Source organism: Macrobrachium rosenbergii, chromosome 3 (genome assembly GCF_040412425.1).
Source record: "Macrobrachium rosenbergii isolate ZJJX-2024 chromosome 3, ASM4041242v1, whole genome shotgun sequence".
Lineage (NCBI taxonomy): Eukaryota > Metazoa > Arthropoda > Malacostraca > Decapoda > Palaemonidae > Macrobrachium > Macrobrachium rosenbergii.
In genome coordinates this window covers 46,503,706-46,522,116 of record NC_089743.1, presented here as the reverse complement: position 1 = coordinate 46,522,116, position 18,411 = coordinate 46,503,706, and the positions used below count along the sequence as shown (strand labels likewise).

General features: G+C 42.3%; 1 protein-coding gene across 2 annotated transcripts in view; it reads left to right on the top strand.

The window, feature by feature from the left end:
- Positions 1-18,411, top strand: part of cyc (basic helix-loop-helix ARNT-like protein cyc) — a 119,898-nt gene that overhangs the window by 14,175 nt on the left and 87,312 nt on the right. The window contains exon 3 of one of the 2 annotated variants that reach the window (XM_067131815.1): positions 1,945-1,962. The exons of the other annotated variant lie outside the window; for it this stretch is intronic. Coding sequence (XP_066987916.1) covers positions 1,945-1,962 — 18 coding nt within the window. The remainder of the gene's footprint in view (positions 1-1,944; positions 1,963-18,411) is intronic. 2 annotated transcript variants of the gene reach the window in all.

Sequence of the window (18,411 nt, the reverse complement as noted above, 5' to 3'; positions counted from 1 at the left end):
ATTGTCATCTGGAGATTCAGCAAAAATCAGATAATGAAATTCTGTATACAAGACATTGCCTTACATGTGCCTTTTGAGTGGTCTTAGGGGTATGATAATGACCTAAATCAAAATCACCTACAAATTGATTGGTTTTCATCATCTTAATCACTGCTTTATTTTTTTTCTTGGTCTCCATTGAGTCGTATACTTTCTTGTTTTCTGTCTGATACTTATTACAGTGTGCACTGTTGTGCTGTGCCATAGGAAAGAAACCTAAGGGCCTGACTTACATATATATTTTTAATAATACTATAATGATGATTAAGTTAAGAATATAAATTAGTACATACTACTAGACTATTTTGTTTGTAGTTCATAATGTAAACAGTTTAATGTAAACAGTAGTATTATAATTGTTAAATACCAGCTATAATTTATATCTAAGATGCTTGACTAGACTTGTAGATATATTTATGTTTATCCAAAATTGGTTAAACAATATCACAGCCATCTATCAGTTACAGCTGTGATTGTAATAACGGAAAATATTTTTTCTTAGTATGTATTCAGCAAACTGATTAATTGAAATACCCTAGGTAGATAATGCTACTTTGCATAAACTAGAAATAGAGCAATTCCTAGAGCAGACAGTCTGTCATCTTTCTGTATGTTGATCAAAGGATATTTTTGTTGGTTGTCATTCTGTTGAAATTTGTTTTCAGAACTTTCAGCAGTAAAACTGGTGTTTTCTGTAGAACTCTGATTATTATATTGGCAATGGATATTGTATATAATTTTTTTTATTCTTATTTTTGTATACTTTTTAGTCTTGTTTCACCTGTGCTAAATTTTTAACGACATCTTTATTTGTATTAATCTTCTTACCCCAGATTTATTGTGCAAATAATTCATTTCAGCAGCTTTAACTTTTTTTGTTTATTCTAAATCTACATTTGTCATCCTTATAGAAGTGTTGTCTCTTGAATCCTTCCTTCAGTCAATGCCCATTTTCCTTCCATTACTTTTTGCATTGACAAGAGTCAATTTCAAGTTTTACAGTACTAGAAGTGACTTTCAGTGTCCACAGATGTTCAGATTGAGCTAAAAGCACTACTATCTAGCAGCTTTTGTTTCAGGAAATACTATCTTGCAACTTTTGTACAGGGGTTTGGGCTTTGTGAAGCCTGAAAGGAGATGACTTTTTGTATTTTGTGTTCTTGCATATGTTGTGATGAGCACTTAAAAAAGATTATCTACCCATACAGGATTAGGGATGAAATTCTTGATAATGATGGTTATAGTACCTTTGATGATTTCAGTTACACTGCAGAATCACCCAGTTAAGAGTCATCTCATTATGAAAGTGATGGTAATGCTGATGATGTCATCACTGCCAGGTGATTTGTGTAGCTGTCATGGGTCTTGCAGAAGATCCTTCTGTTTTAGCTGTCATCACGGCATGAAATTTACAGTAGAAAATAAAGATGATGATATTTTTCAGTTATAGTGAGTGAAACTAATATATTTATTGAGGAAAATAATTGATGCCTCAAAAATCTTGTACAGCACACATGATGAAAGAAAAAATGGTTTGGTTATAAAGTGTTGAAATTTGTGAATGTGAATCTTGTTATATTTGGAACTTTTTAATTTTTAATGGGGGTGATATATACACAATACAGGACAGTATAGTGAATGGTATAATAATTTTCCCAAGTAAGCTGTAATTGTTTTTACATTGGTAGGTATTCTTAGGCAAAGGAAATTCCTTTTGTTATGAATTGTTTTTCATTTATATATAATAAAGTGATGGAAGTGCAAAAATATGTGCAAAATGGCATTGAAATTGTGTTGGTTTGTTATTGGGAAAAATTATGTTAATGGCATCACCCAAGCATTCATAAATGACACTTACCAGGTTAAAGACTTAGTAATTTTCTGTACTTCTCTTCCTGCTTCCAGGCTGGAACCTCGTACAGGGTAGGTAACCACTTTGATGTAGATATGGTCATACACTTATATAAATGGAAGGTTTACAATCATATACAGTCATACCCCAAACTTACGCGAGGTTAGGTTCCAGAACCCCTTGTGCAAGGCAAATTTTTGCGTAAGTTTGGCACAGTCTCTAAAAATGCTAGTAAATGCTTGTTTCTAAAGTTTAAACACTAAATATGACCCTAACCATGTTCCCAAATATTAAGCTAACTTTTAAATGAAATTAATGTTGCTGTAATTTCGTTTAAAAGTTAGCTTAATACATTACCTTTAAAAAAAAAAATAAATGGTTTGACATAAAAATAGAGAGTTAGAAGAGACTTTCTGTCTCTCACCTTCTGACCGATCTGTTTTTAGAAGTCATCTCAACCTCTTTTTAATAACTTCTTTATTCTAAATCTCTTTCTCTTTGTTCTGAAATGCTTTTTCATGGACAAACAGTACTTTTTATTTGGACTAATACAACTCTTAGTTATTATGTCTATGTTTTAGAATGTATTTGCCACACTAGCGCATTTACACTTCGTAGACAGTACAGGTAAAATTAGATCAATTTAAACTATCTACTGTATAGGTAAAGACGCACAGAGAAATAATAAGTTGTAAAAGTGTGAGCTCTAACTATGAACGAGAGAGAGAGAGAGAGAGAGAGAGAGAGAGAGAGAGAGAGAGAGAGAGAGAGATTGTCCTTAGTTAAGAGAGTGAAATTATTTATCAGTTATTATGAAGACAGAGAGAATACCACGAGAGAGAGAGAGAGAGAGATATATTGCCCATACTTGAAATATCAAGTTAAATTATTTATGAATTATTACAGAGACAGAGAGAGAGAGAGAGAGAAGTTATTCTTACGTTGGATATCAAAAGAAAGAAATTCAGTATTAAACTAACTTATAAATGAAATTAAAGTTACTGTAATTTCATTTAAAAGTTAGCTTAATACATTACCCTTAAAAAAAGAAATATATGGTTGACGTAAAAATATAGGAGTGTCTGAAGTTTAGTGTACTATTTCTCTCTCTCCCCATTCCACCGATCTATTTTTAGATGTCTTCTCAACTTCGTTTTTAAAAACTTTTTTATTCTGTCTTTTTCTCTTTGTTCTGAAATGCTCTGTCTCTATGTTTTAAAATGGTGCATTTACAGTTTGTAGATGGTACAGGTAAAATTAGATAAATTTAAAATTATATACTGTACAGTTAAAGACATAGAGAAACAGTAATACATAGGTTGAGCTAACTATGAGAGAGAGAGAGAGAGAGAGAGAGAGAGAGAGAGAGAGAGAGAGTAACAGTTTTCCTTACTTTAGAGAGTGAAATATTTTATGAATTACAGTATTTCTTGTCGTGTTAAATCGACATGTCTGACAGCTTTGCCTTCAAGCTTCAACAAAAGATGAGGGAAAGACATTTGTTTGTTTAAGATATGTATCACATATGAATTTTGTAATTACAGTTATATTATTATTAATCGTATTAATATTTGAAAATTAGTACTCATTATTAGGTAAAAAATTTATTTATCATACAAAACAAATAAATGTATACATGTGCCATAAAAATTCTCTCATCTCAGTAAAAGAGAGAGAGAGAGAAATTATTACTTTTATTATTTATTTTTAATTAATTTACATATGAAAGCTTGAAAACTTATAAATTACATGAAAAATTAAGCACAAACACTTTTGCAGGGTTTCTCAGTATTCGCAAATGTCCGCGTGTCTGTGAAAAACTTGTGTGACAATTAGTTAGGTTCCAATGAAAGTTCGCGCAACTCAGTCGCGCAAGTTCGGGGTATTACTGTACAGTATTGTTTTGCCATTGCTAGTTACAGTGACACCAAAAGGAAATTATATTACACACCCTTTTGGTTACTGATGTTCAAGTTAGTTTTGGAGTATGTGTAGGATGTTTTCTCATAGACTAGTACTTTTCATTGTTTTTATTTTCCAAAAGCATGTTTTAGTGCAACCCTATCATTTTACAATTGTCTGTCTTGCTCATTCAGCACTCTCTAGATACACTTCAAGAAGGAGAGGAAGAGCATTGACATGTCAGGTATGCAGCCAAGACAGTCAGCCCTCCTGGTATTTTGCTTCAAGTTTACATTTCTGCTTGATCAGTTTTCATTTATTTTTTATCAGTTGTCTCTGCATAATTGTGGTTTGTTGGCACTTGTACAAAATTTTCTTGTATTTAAGTATTCATCAGTGATTTATTTTTGTGCTGGTTGAAAGTCGTATATGTACCTTTTTTTCTCTAATTCCTGGTTATTGTAAGTACGCACAGTATTTCTGCTGTCCTGTGAGCAGCTACTGTTCATTGTTATTATTCATTCTGTTAGGTGTTAGCATTTTATCAGATGCTTTGATGAATTGCGATGGATGACAGTAGTATTCTTATTGCTTCCCTTTGGCTCCTCTGGTCCCCTCCCATGCAAAGGATTTCCTTCATGTTAGGCATTCTTAAGGGACCCCCAAGCGTAGGAAGGAAATAATTTTTAATTGGTTTCCCTGACCTCAGCCTTGGTATGCCTCAGCCTTCTGTTTGTGAACATAATACACAATCTAGCAGATCAAAGTAGTTGTAGGGTTGAATAGTAGGATATATCTGATAAGAATGAACATAATAAATGCTTAGTTTTATATAAGTAACTTACCAAGTAATTGCATAGCTATTAGTTCACTTACACAGCAGCTTGAATTCAAAATTTCGTGGGTAACACTTACATCTGTGTAGGTGACCAATTCCGCCCACTAGCAGGAATATTAGGAACGACTTTAGCAGATAACTTCAATCTGTTCCTGCCATGCTCAGGTGAACACCGAGTATGGCAGCAGCTGTATTCATTATTTTCTGGATATATATCTGGATTTTGGTGGTGTACACATCCACTGGAGTGCAAATTAGTAACCTTCATGAAATCTCAGAATGAGTTTTTTCCTTTTGTTATTATTAAGTTGATTCATCAACAGAATTTTGTCTAAAAGTCTTTTGTTTACTTCTAGGCTTGCGAGACGCCGATAATAACTCTGCCCTTAAAGTAATCCTCGTATGTGTTATGCCATTCCTTTAGGCTGAAACTCTTATATAGTATCATGTTTTGTTTACTGGGTCTAGATTACTTGCAAGCCTTCAGTATGATTTTGCCTTAATATTAATTTTCGAATGGTGTTTTCTGGGCATAGGCGCTCGCAGCTGGCTGATATAATTGCTATAAAGTCATACTTGAATGTTTCATCATTCTTTTAGGCTAATCCAGGCAAAACTTTTTTGCATAAAGGCTTTATTGCCATCTAATGTGTTGCAAATGTTTATCAAAGCCCCCTCCACTACTCTTCTGTAGCGTGATTATTCTCCCAACAATGTTTGTTCATAGCGCTGTTTGGAGCAAAGTCCCTAACCGCTTTTTTTTTATGTTCTTGTAACCTAATGTCCTTCCCCCTACCTGTCTCCCCAAAATAAAATAAATTACAGAGCTTGCACTTTATAGAATATACTCCAATGTTTCTCTTGTTGTTACTATCACTACCAATTCTGTGGCTATTATTCTTATTGAATTTGGATCTTATTGAATTTTCATATGTGAAAGCTACTTTAACATTACCTGTACTATTGATTAACTGGGCTGTTGATTTTAATTTCTCATGATTTGGAAGCATTATGAATCTGCTGTGATCAATCTGCTTGAGTGGAAGGTTGTAAAACTTTTTCTTAGCCTTAGACAAAGCATCTTCAATAAAATGGGCAGGGTAACTCAATTTATTAAAAGTATTTCGAATATGGGTAATTTCATCATCTAACTATTGTGGGTCATAAACTTTAAGAGCCCTGACAGCCATGTTAAAAGTGATATTTTTCTTTATCTGAATGCTATGATAGGAATAAAAATGAACATATAATTCTGCATTGGTCAGCTTTCGGTAAACCGAGAATTCAGACTTCTTTGTGTTTGGATTGTGAAAAACTAGGACATCCAACAAAGGTAATTTGCACTCTGATTCCTTTTCATTTGTGAACTTGATTTGTTGTATCTGACTGTTAACAAATTCCGCTATTTCAATGAATAAATTGTCATCATGAATGAAAAGAATGAAAATATCATCCACATAGCAAACCCAAAATATTGGTTTAAACCGAGACAGGCAAGGACTCATAATGTCTCCTCCAAGAACTCCATGCAGATATTAGCCAAAACAGGTGAGAGGGGGGGATCCCATTGCTACTCCAGATCTTTGTTCATACTCATCTTCATTGAAAGTGAAAACAGTGGACTCTACACACAGTTTAATGAGGTCAAGAAATACTTCAGTGGGGAGTGAGCATAAACTTGGGTCATTATCAAACTTATCACATAATTTTTCAAGTACATAACCAAGAGGGACATTGGTTAACAAAGCAGTGACATCCAGACTTTACATTTTCCCCGAAAAGCCATCCAACGCTCTTAATCTATGAATGAAATCATCCCTGTGTCTGATATGTGCGGAGGATATCATGCCTACCAAAGGGGCAAGTTGCTTGGCAAGTCATTCAGCTAACATGGATTGGGGGGCACCACACGTAGCTACAATGGGTCGTAAGGGACATCCAGTATTATGTACTTTAGGGATCCCGTAGAAGTAAGGAAGGTTAGGTGTTTTGCCCAATATCTTGCTGCATATGACTTTACGTAACCTTAATTGGAAATCCTAGTTGCAATATCTCTAACTTTTTTGTAGAATGAATTTTGTACTGCATTGATAGAAGGCACTTTATTCAACTTAATATAAGTTTGTTCCGACACGATATACAAACCATCGGTCCTTTACATTAGGAATTACTTTCAGCGTAGGCTGGAAATGGCCGTTAAACTCTTGAGCAAGATGGTTAGGCAGTAACTACCACCAGGTAGGCGGGAATACCCGCCTGCCTGGATGTAAACATTCCAGTTTGCTTTTGGCCATCTTGCGTTGCAGACGTGGTTTCGGATCTCTCTGCCTGACTGTCGTTAAACTCTTATTATCCCGGGGATCTTAATGTATTTTGTGTGTATATTACGTGTGTTTGATATTTATTAATACAAACCTACGATTTGTGATAACCTTGCATAGCCGTCGTTCCCCTACACTGTGTCTTGGGTTAACGGCCAAGGGTATATTTAAGGAGTGTAACCTAGTGGTAATGCTTCTCTCCAGTGGCCCTTTATTTCGATACTGAAGGCGTTCCCCTGTACAATCAGAAATATTAGATTGGGACGTAATATCTTCGCTTCCCTACATTGATCGGGACGTAAGAGTTCGCTTCCCTTCTTGGGCTCCCGCCCTCTGTGCACAAGGGCATGACTACGTCCTTCCTACTTGTGCTGAGTGTTGTTTTTGTCGCCTGCACCTAGAGAGTTGCGGAGCGGTTGGGAGGTTGCAGGCGTTGTCCGTAAGTTATGCTTCCACAGCGCCCTTGGTGGCCTCCCCTCCGTCCTTTTCTCTCCATGTAGGTTCTTCCTTATCTCTCCTTCGGTAGAGATCTCTCTCCTTCACCCTCTTCGCTTGCTGGTGGGGTGAAGACCGTGAAGGGGTGGGGGGCAGGCTACCTCTTCTTGGGTACCTCCTCTCGCTGCATAGGGCAGTTCCTCTCATAGCGAGAGGAGTTTCCCTCTCTAATCATCTTTGCTTTTTCTTTCAGGTTGACAGTGAGCATCACAGACACGGCAGTAGTTGGCTGGATATCTCGGGGGATATCTTGCATGAAGGAGTCCCGACGTTCATTAGTGTTGCTTCGGGATCGACCACAAATACCTAGCTGGGTGACATAGTACCACATTGGGATCGTTCTGACTCTGTTCCTGCCGATGTGGATCGATCACTGTCATTGCTAGCCTTCATGTATGCTGTGGCAATGCCTCTGGCATATCTGTGGTCCATCTACTCCTGCTGTTTCCTGTGTTACGCTCCTGTTAACTCAACAACAGTCTCTGGGCGGCTCTTCCTGGTCTCCTGCCACAGCCATCCTCATTGTTCCTGTCGCTGCTGGTGACGTTCCTGGCCATTGCAGTAGCTCCTGCCTTCCGAACTGCTTCTGTAGCTCCTGCATCGGCTGTCCTGATCGTGCCTGCTGCTTCTCCTGGTGGTCGTGCCCGGGGCCACTTCCGTTGTGTTCCTGCCTGACTGCGATGGAGGTTACGATGTTTCATGTCCACCATCCCGTAGAAGATGTTGGAGTGGAGGTGAAGGAAGTAGCCGCCGTTCCTGCCAGCTGCCCTGGAGGTTACGATGTCTGCCATCCTGTAGATGTCGGCGTGAAGGTGAAGGAAGTCACGTTGTGGAAGTGACGTTCCTGGCCGTTTCAGTAGCTCCTGCATTCCGAACTTCTGCTGTAGCTCCTGCATCGACTGTCCTGATCATGCCTGCCGCTTCTCCTGGCGGTCGTGCCTGGGGCCGCTTCCGCTGTGTTCCTGCCAGCTGCCCCGAAGGTTACGATGTCTACCATCCTGGAGAAGATGTCAGCAAGAAGGTGAAGGAAGTCACCCTGTGGAAGGTGACGTTCCTGATCATTGCAGTAGCTCCTGCCTTCTGAGCCGCTGCTGTAACTCCTGCATCAGCTGTCCTGATCATGCCTGCTGCTTCTCTTGGTGGTCGTGTCCTGGGCCGCTTCCGTTGTGTTCCTGCCTGACTGCGATGGAGGTTACGATGTTTCATGTCCACCATCCTGTAGAAGATGTTGGAGTGGAGGTGAAGGAAGTAGCCGCCGTCTTCTTCATCTTATCTTCTGCTGAGTCTTCCTTTCCTCTCCCGAGGTCCAAGGGGGCCCCTGGAATCGGAAAGACCTCCATCGGCCAAAGGAGGGGAAGGCTGCTTCTTCACCTTGATGCCCTTGGACGTCTAGGGACTGCCTCCTTCCAAGGAGGCAGTGGGTCTTTCGTTGGCTCTTCCCAACCTTTGCGTTAGGAAACCAATTCACATACCCCTGGGTTTTGTGTTTCGGGAGCCGCGGTGTGCAGACCTCGGTTTGCGATCCCGTTCCTAGTCCTAGAGGTTCCACCTCTAAGACGGGGGCTGCTTCAGGTGCTTGTTCGCGAGCCGCTCCGACTGCTTGAGATTCTATGGAATATCGAGTATCCCGATCTGGTCTGGAGAGTATTTCCTCGGCCCAGTTCGGGAGCAGTTCGAGAGTAAGGGCCGAGGCACCCAGGTGTCTCAGCTCTTCCTGCCAGCACCACAAGCACTCCGAGTGCTTGCCAGTGCTCGGTTGGGTTCCCAGCCTGGTGTCTCGAGCCTGGCGGTTCGAACACCAGAAGAAGCAGGGAAGAGATTACCTTCGGGAGTCCTGCGGGACTTCTAAGGAACTGACTCTCTTGCGGGAGACAAGTTTCTCTCATTGGCTCTTCCCGCCGAGGGCAGGAACCGATTCTCATTCTCCTGTGGGGTATGGTGTTTCGGGGGCCGCGAGAGCGCGGCTTCCTAAGGCCACACCCTCGTTGCCAGTCTTGGAAGTCTGCGTGTAAGACTGGTCTGTGCCTGGCTCTTTCGATCTCTCAGGAAACTGAAAGCAGCCGCTCCTGATTTTTGGGAGTCTCGTGGGTAGCTCGAATTCTTTGAATCACGAACGCTCTCCTGTTGAGAGGCACAGGACGAGAGAAAGTGCCTAAGCACCCAGGTGTCTGGGTGCCGAGACGCCAAGTGTCTGGTTGCCGAGACACCAGGTGTCTCGATACTGCCCGCCAGCTGCTTCGGTTGCTCGGCAGGGTTTCATATTTGTGTCTTGAACCTTAGGGTTCAAGCATGCAGGATAGCAGACACAGAATTCCCCTTTGAACCTTCTTCTCGAGGGGCCTCGGCCTCGTAGTTTAGAGTTCAGGAAACTAGCGATAGTTCACGGCAGATGAGTTCCACCCTGTCCAGTTCCGATTGTGTTCGCGCGATTGGCTCTGCTCCACTCGGCCCCTGGTCATGCTTACGAGACTGGCTCTGCCCCTGGTCGCGCTTACGAGACTGGCTCGGCTCGGCTCACTTGGCTTGCTCGCCCCGCCCAGCCCTTGGTCGCACTTGCGAGACTGGCTCGGCTTGGCTCAGCTCGGCTTGCCCTGCCTGCCTCCTGTCCACCACATACCTCCCAGTCTGAATCGCGTTCGGGTGATCGGCTCGGCTCGGCCCCACTCGGATTTTTCCGAATTGGGTTCTCGGCTTTGTTCGAGTGAACATTTTTTTTTTTTTTCCTAGGAAAGCTCTTTGAAATGGCACAAGTGCTCTTCTTCCCTCATGTAGCAGTAATCTCCTTCGGTTGATTATCGCTCACGGTCCGCCTCTCTTGCTGGTCTTACTGGCAGGACAAATAGGGGTACTCTTCCTCCTCACCTGTTCTCTTTTCCTCACGGTTGTTCTGAGAGGCGCAAGACTGACAGAGAGAGCTCTTCAGAGAACTTTGCACCGATTCGTCAGCACTAGGATCCCCAGGACAGTACCGCGACTCCCCCAAAGAATAATCTTCATCACTCGCAACCCTTGCAGTTCCTGAGTGGCCGAGAGCTGCCGCGGTTCTTGCTTCTGAGAGCGTTCTCGACCAGATGAACTCTTTTCTTCGGAGAAGGAGTTCATTCAGGTCGAGACACCAAGCTTCTCCCTTGCCTCGACAGAATACGAATTCTTCTTGCCTCGAAGGGTCTGGCCGTCTGCAGTTCTGTGGGCAATTCTGGTGCTAAGAAGAAGGACTTTGTCCCAATTCGGATCTCCAGTTTTGTAAGTCCCAAGTTGGCTCGACCCTTAGGAACGAACCTTACTTGGTTCTGCCTTTCTCTTTCAGAGATTTGCCAGATACCTCGGTAATCAAGGTTCGAACCAGGGCACTGCCTTGTCCTTTGGACAGTGGCCAAGACCTTGGGGTCTTAGTCATTTCGACTCGACCTCGAGTTCAAGCCAGCCCCCCCCCCAATTCCTATGAAGTCCCAGGCTTCGATAGAAGATTGCAGAACATAGCCTCACCTACCTTTCTAGGAAAGTGCGCATAACCGTGTCTCTTTCCACCCTCTTTCCCATAAGGGAGGAGGGAAGAAGGGATGAGAGAAAGAAGTATTGACTGGGAAGAAGTTCTCCTACTGCAGACTCCTGGATGAAATGATAACTTATCAAGTCTCTGGAGCTGGCAGCAACATTACCGAGACCTGGGAATGGATTCCTACAGGAGAAGTATCTATTTCCCTTAGGTCTCGGCAATTCTTTTCATCCCACTTCCTCTCCTGTGCTCCCGATTCGGGAAATGCCAGCCTGGCTAGAGCTAATTGTCCCGGTATCCTGTCATCTTGCAGAAGTTTCCCCATGGCGGAGAATGGAAGTCTGCTTCCATTCCTCCATCCTTCTTTCCTCTTTGAAGTATGAGGAAGAAGTTAGGCTAATGCTTGATTGAAGGAACCTTCGAAGATGCTTGCATATTCCCCTCACATTGTGTGTCTACTTACAAATTCACCAATCGAGGAATAGGCACACACCTGTAAGACTTTGTCTTGAAGGTGTGGGACCAAGACGATTAGTACCTTCTCATCACCATCTTGGGCTCAAGGCAGCATTCTGGCCTTCCGAGAATTCAGGATGAGTTTTGCGACACTCACTGGTTTGTTGAACAACAAACCACAGTAGTGGCATTTGTTGACAAACAAGAGGGAATCGTTTTTTCCTCCTGTTTCATCTGTCGACATTTGCAGGTACTCGAGTGTTCTATAGCGCACTCGACATCTCAGTAAGCCAGATGCATCCCTGATGGGGATGTATTGGCAGTCTAGCTTGGCCTTGGGTTTGTGTGATCGAGACGGAATGTGCTGCTCACTCGAAGATTCACGAAGAGATTGCTCGACTGAGAAATCTCTACCGTCTTTCTGTTGCCTCCCTGCACAAGTCGGTGGTTTTTCCTCACTCCTTTATACCAGATCCAGGGGCCGCTACGGCGAGGCATGCTGTCTTTCTAGGAAACTTCATATCTACATTTTTCCCTCTGTATTTGTCTGTTTCACTAGGGGTTCTTAGGCATTGCTCACCCCGAGTTACAGGCAAATGCAGGAAGACTTCACCTCTCGCCCGACTGATAGCTGAGGCATCGAGAAGAGTTCTGCTTGATCCAACCTCCAGTAGCAGCTCCACAAGAAGTGGTTCTTCAGGCAGAGGCATCGAGAAGAGTTTTGCTTGACCCAACCTCCTGTAGCAGCTACACAAGAAGCGGTTCTGCTGGCAGTATATCCCTGTGTGTTCGGGACTGGGAGACCTTCCAGCTTTCCTTGCAAGCATAGGCTTTCTCGCCAAGCGGCAGTGGCTATAGCTGGATACCTCTTGAAGTCCTCTGCAACACTCCCAGAGACTGAAGCTGTATTCGCTGGTGGGTGTCGTTGCGGAACTCCTTCTCGGGTCAGAGTCGCTCTTCAAGTCTGGACCTCCTCGTCTTCTCTGCTGAGGGTTGCTTCTCTCCCTTTCATTTGTGAAGAACATAGGCCCTTGCGACCTAGTCTTCTATCTGAAGTAGCCTTCTCCTCCTCAGTCAAGATTTAGCTAGAGATGAGAAGCTTCTTCGGTCTTGCTGTCCCAGGGAACTGTTCCCTGGGTGGCATGTGACTCTTGTTTAGGGTTCCTGTCTCATGCTGGCACGCGCCCTTGCGAGAGTAGTTGGGTGGAGATGTGCCCTCATAGGACCGTCTCTCATCTTGCTCCAGCCTTGGCATAGAAGATGGAAGAATAGGTGAAGGGGATCAATACCTCGACTCCTCGGATGTCGTAGGTGGACTCCGAATCCTTCGGCATCTATTGTCGGGTTCGAGTCGTCCTTGTTCCCCTCCTCCTTGAACTTTGTATCGGTGATCCAGATCATTCGTTACTTTGTCCTTTAGGGAGCTGTGGCACTTCCGGAAAGGCTCAACACTCCTAACCTGGATGTCATTGACATTTTCGCTAGTACTCTCTCTCCCAAGGAAGAAGTGTCTATGGACACATCTTCCTCCTGGCTTTGTGAAGCGATCGAAGGAGGTACTTGGCAGCTGATGACAACGATACCTGTACCTTCCACCCGAGAGCTCACAAAGCCGATGCTTGATCCACTGCTTGCATTCCGGAAGTTTCTGTCAGTCTGGAAGCAAGACGTGGTATCATAGACCACACTCTTGTCTTCCTATGGTCTTGCCCACAGGCCCATGGAACCTTTTTTCCTTGGCCTTGTGGTGGCTGCTCAACAAGTTGTGTTTTCTTACCTGGCTCCTTCAAGAGGATGAGTAGCATCACGCCTAAGGTGTTGGTTCTGGAAGTGAGAAGGATACCGAGAGCGACTGGCCTCTCTTCCTCCTCCTTCCCCGTCCTTCTACTTCTCCTCCTTCGGGATGAGAATAGGACTCGAACCGACACATGCTGGACCTGGCGCTGATGCGGTAAGACTACACATCGAGCACCCGTTCTATTTTTCTTCTAGAATTATAGAAGCAATTCCACTCCTTCCTTTAGCAAGGGGAGGAATGAGTCTGGCAATAAGGGAAACCCTATCTCGGCTTTTCCTTACAGCCCCCGACTCTAAGATTCTTCCAGCCTATTTCGTATGAGTCACGTTTCCTCACTCATGCGAAAAGGTCCAGTATCTGACATTTGATCATGCAGTTCCTACACTCCGATCAATATGTCAGAGGCTCGGGTACTCCTCGCTCTTTCGACCAGGAGGAGTAGCCCAGGTGTGCAGAACTCCAGTCAGGTCAGGAGACTCACTCAGATTCCTCCCTCCAACCAGTGAGTCTTCCTAATGTAAAGGACCGACGGTTTGTATATCGTGTCGGAACAAATCACAGTTTTTGAAAGTAAATTGTATTTTTCCTAACTATACAAACCTTAGGTCCTTTACATTGCATATTATGCCCACCTCATGCCACCCCACAATCTGAACCTGGACCGAAAGGCAAACTGGAATGTTTACATCCAGGCAGGTGGGTATTCCCGCCTACCTGGCAGTAGTTACTGCCTAACCACTTTGCTCAAGAGTTTAACGGCCGTTTCCAGCCTACGCTGAAAGTAATTCCTTATGTAAAGGACCTCAGGTTTGTATAGTTAGGAAAAATGCAATTTACTTTCAAAAATTGTGATATTACTATCATTAGTAATCTTGATGCTTCAGTATTATAATCAATTTTATCCATGAAAACAATATGGCCTCTTTTGTCGGCTTTCATTATTTTGATATCATTATTCTTAGATAACCCCTCCAAGGCTTTCTTGTATCTCAAAGTAATATAAAAATTGCTTTTACTTAATTCGGAGGCAAGAATCGACACCTTCAAAATAGCAAGTTTTTATTGTGGGTTATGATACTTGAAATTATTGATAGAGGCTAGGCTTTTAATAAGAAAATCTTTTTCAGGACCTAAATTAAAATTTAAAACTAAATATAGTACCACTAAATTAGTGCTGTGCAATCAGGAAGATGAAAGGTTAATGACCTGATTAGTCTCACCTACTTTTGTCCAACACGAAGACTGGCATAGTCTGTCAAGTTTTAACTGAAGGGTATGAAAATGTTGAATGCCCCTGAAGTGTGCAACCTCACCTGCTCGACGCATGGCACCTTCAAACATTGCTGATTGAAGAACACCTCTCAAATCCCACTGGGCCTCATGTAGTAGAAAGAATGCTGTATGGACCTCCGACTTAGCACAAAGAATTCGCTGAACTAGGAACAATTTTTGGTATTCAGGAAAGGGTTCACCTGAGAAAGGAACTTCAAACATCAGGCAAAAAGATTTTGGAATGACTTGCTCTTGTAGACAGCTGTATAAGAACTTGATTCCTAGTCTTGAATAAATGCATTCATTTCTTCACAGGAACAACTTGATATTTTGAAGGGGTCAATTCTTGCCTCCGAATTATGTAAAAGCAATTTTTGTATTACTTTGAGACACAAGAAAGCCTTGGAGGAGTTATCTAAAGATAATGATATCAAAATAATTAAGCAAACAAAGGATGCTCCATAGTTGTCATTGATAAAATTGATTATAATGCTAAAGCATTAAGATTACTAAATGATAGTAATACTTATATTAGGTTGAATAAAGTTGCTGTATGAAATTCATTCAACAAAAAAGTTGGAGATATTGCAACTAGAATTTCCAATGAAGAGTTACGTAAAGTCATACTCAGCAAGATATTGGGCAAAATTCTAACAGGATCCCTAAAGTATATAAAACTGGATGTCCCTCGTGACCCATTGTAGCTACATGTGGTGCCCCCAAATCCATGTTAGCTGAATAACTTGCCAAGCAACTTGCCCCTTGGGTAGGCATGATATCCTCCGCACATGTCAGACACAGGGATGATTTCGTTCAGAGATTAAGGGTGTTGGATGGCTTTTCGGGGAAAATGTATAGTCTGGTTGTTACCTCTTTGTTTACCAATGCCCCTCTTGGTTATGTGCTTGAAAAATTATGTGATAAGTTTGATAATGACCCAAGTTTATTTCTTGACCTCATTAAACTGTGCGTAGAGTCCTCTGTTTTCACTTTCAATGATGATGCGTATGAACAAAGATCTGGAGTAGCAATGGGATTCCTCTCTCACCTGTTTTGGCTAATATCTGCATGGAGTTCTTGGAGGAGACAATTATGAGTTCTTGCCCGTCTCGGTTTAAACCAACATTTTTGCGTTCGCTATGTGGGCGATATTTTCATTCTTTTCATTCATGTCGACAATTTATTCAGTGAACTAGTAGAATTTGTTAACAGTCAGATACAACAAATCAAGTTCACATATGAAAAGGAATCAGAGTGCAAATTACCTTTTTGGGATGTCCTAGCTTTTCACAATCCAAACAAAGAGGTTTGAACTCTCGGTTTACCGAAAGCCGACTAACGCAGAATTATATGTTCATTTTTATTCCTATTATAGCATTCAGATAAAGAAAAATATCATCGTCAACATGGCTGTCAGGTGCTCTTAAAGTCTGTGACCCACAATATTTAGACAATGAAATTGCTCATATTCGAAATACTTTTAGTAAGTTGAGTTACACTGCCCATTTTATTGAAGATGCTTTGTCTAAGGCTAAGAAAATGTTTTACAACCCTTCACTCAAACAGACTGTCACAGCAAGAGATTCATAATGCTTCCATATCCTGAGAAATTAAAATCAACAGCCCAGTTAATCAATAATAGAGATAATGTTAAAGTAGCTTTCACATATGAAAATTCAATCGAATCCAAATTCAATAAGAATAACAGCCTCGGAATTGTAGCGATAGTAACAATAAGAGAGACATAGGAGTATATTCTATAAAATGCAAGCTCTGTAATTTTATTTTGGAGAGACAGGTAGGGGAAAAGACATTAGATTACAAGAACATAAAAAAGAACTATTGCTAAACTATGTTGGGAGAATAATCACATCATGGATTGGGAGAGAGCTAAAACTATATACTCTATAGAAGTAGTCAAGCAGGCCATAGAGGAGTAATGGAGGGGGCTTTGATAAATGTTTGCAACACATCAGATGACAATAAAGCCTTTATGCAGGAGGACAGACATACAGACAGGCTAGTCTGTCATTCCATAAATTTAAATTTCAAGCAGTTTCTTGAGGCCCCTGATACTGTGTCTCCCTTATCTCTCCCCGCACAGGTTGTCGAAGTGGCAGTTGTCGCAGAAACAACAGGCACCCATGAATCACCTAGTCACTAGTAATGAGCACTGTATGAGCGACAACCGTTAAGAAGATCACAATGGTTGGCTCACAGATATGGGGAAACAGCCATTACATAACTGGTACATTCACGCCAAAAGATTGTTCGATGTTATCCTGGACTGTCACAAAAATTCTTTTCAATTTGTCATTTTAAGATAAACAAGTATTTTTATTCAGTTGGCTGAAGAGGACCGTTGTGGATACAGTCGAAAGCTCCCCTGTTTTATCCTTTTTGTATTTTGAACCTGGTGCACATTCCCAGGTATCGACAGACAGCCACTGAAAAGGCATCTTAATGGATGTGTAGTGAAGGAGGTGGTTGCTCGTCCCGCTGACTCTCCTAGACGAAGGTCCCTGTCAGACTCCCCTAAACCTGGGAGGAGTCATACTGGAAGTCTAAGGGAGGTCAGTGGGGTTTGCCCACGGGTAGTCGCCCCCTCAGTTGAACCTGTAGTACATTCTAAGGTATGGTAGACAGCCACTGGAAAGGCATCTTGATGGATGTGTAGTGTTAGACAGCCACTGGAAAGGCGTCTTGACAGATGTGTAGTGTTATCATCTCTCATCAAATTCACGTCTTCCTGAGCACCTGGCGCCATCCTACTAGTGTTTGGCACCAGTTCCTGTTCTCATGGCACCTATTCCAGAATGCCCGACACCAGTTCCTGGGGCGCTCAGCACTCTTTTTAGTACCCGGCCAACCCTCAGAGCTCCCATCGTCAGTTCTCATGCGTCCGGTGCCAGCCTTCTAGTGTCTGGTGCCAGTTCCTCTTTATTACTCGGCGCCTGTCTTTGCTGAGAACACACTGTTGTTCTTTCTTGAACACCAGACTCCAATTGAATGCCTGGCTCTGGCTTTTCAGGTGGCCGGCGCAAGTCCCCAATCACCAGGCACCAACTCTTCAGTATCAGACTCCCGCCTCTGAGCACCATACAGACCGCTCACAAGCATTTTGGCTCTCTTCAGTCTGTTCCACCTTTGCTAGAGTTCAAGAAGAGCTGACGTTGCTCCCTTTTTAGTAGTGACAATTAGTGTCTCAGAGTCTTATCCTTTGTAGACGGGGACTGTTGTGTCCCGAATTTATGAGCTTTTTTGAAGAAATCTGCCACCTTTAGCATTTTCTTTGTACTCCAAGAAGTCTCTCAGGGAATTGGAAGTCGGCTTTTGTTGCAAAGGGATCAAGACAAGTGTCTTTGAACTTTCCTCCCTCTGGTGCTTCGACGGTGGTTTTATCTCAGTGTAGGTGGCAATGTTGTCTGGTTGTTTTTATTCTGGTGCTACGCCCAGGGCAAGGGCGAGCATCTATCATGCTTTGCTAGCCATCAGAGTACTTCCTTCACTGCAAAGTTCTCACTAAGTAGGAGGCAACCCATGGCTATACCGCCATGCCACTACGAGTTAAGATGAGCACTTACCAGAGGCGGTATCCCAGTAGCTCTCTTAGCTGATAGGTAACGACAAGCATTGGTTTTCAATGCTAGCAATTTTTTCTGTTTTCAAATTCATTACATACTTAATGTTTTTGGAGTAGAATATGTCCATGTACCCCACCTTCTATCAGTGTGGGAATCAGCTATGTAATTACTTGGTAAGTAACATATAGAAATGACATTTTTATAATAAAATAAAGTATAATATACTTAACAAGTAATTACATGATCCGAGCCCACCCTCCTCCCTGCTGATGGACATAAGGCATGAACAGATTGAAGTTATCTGCTAAAGTCGTTCCTAATATTCCCGCTCGTGGGCAGAACTAGTCACCTACACAGA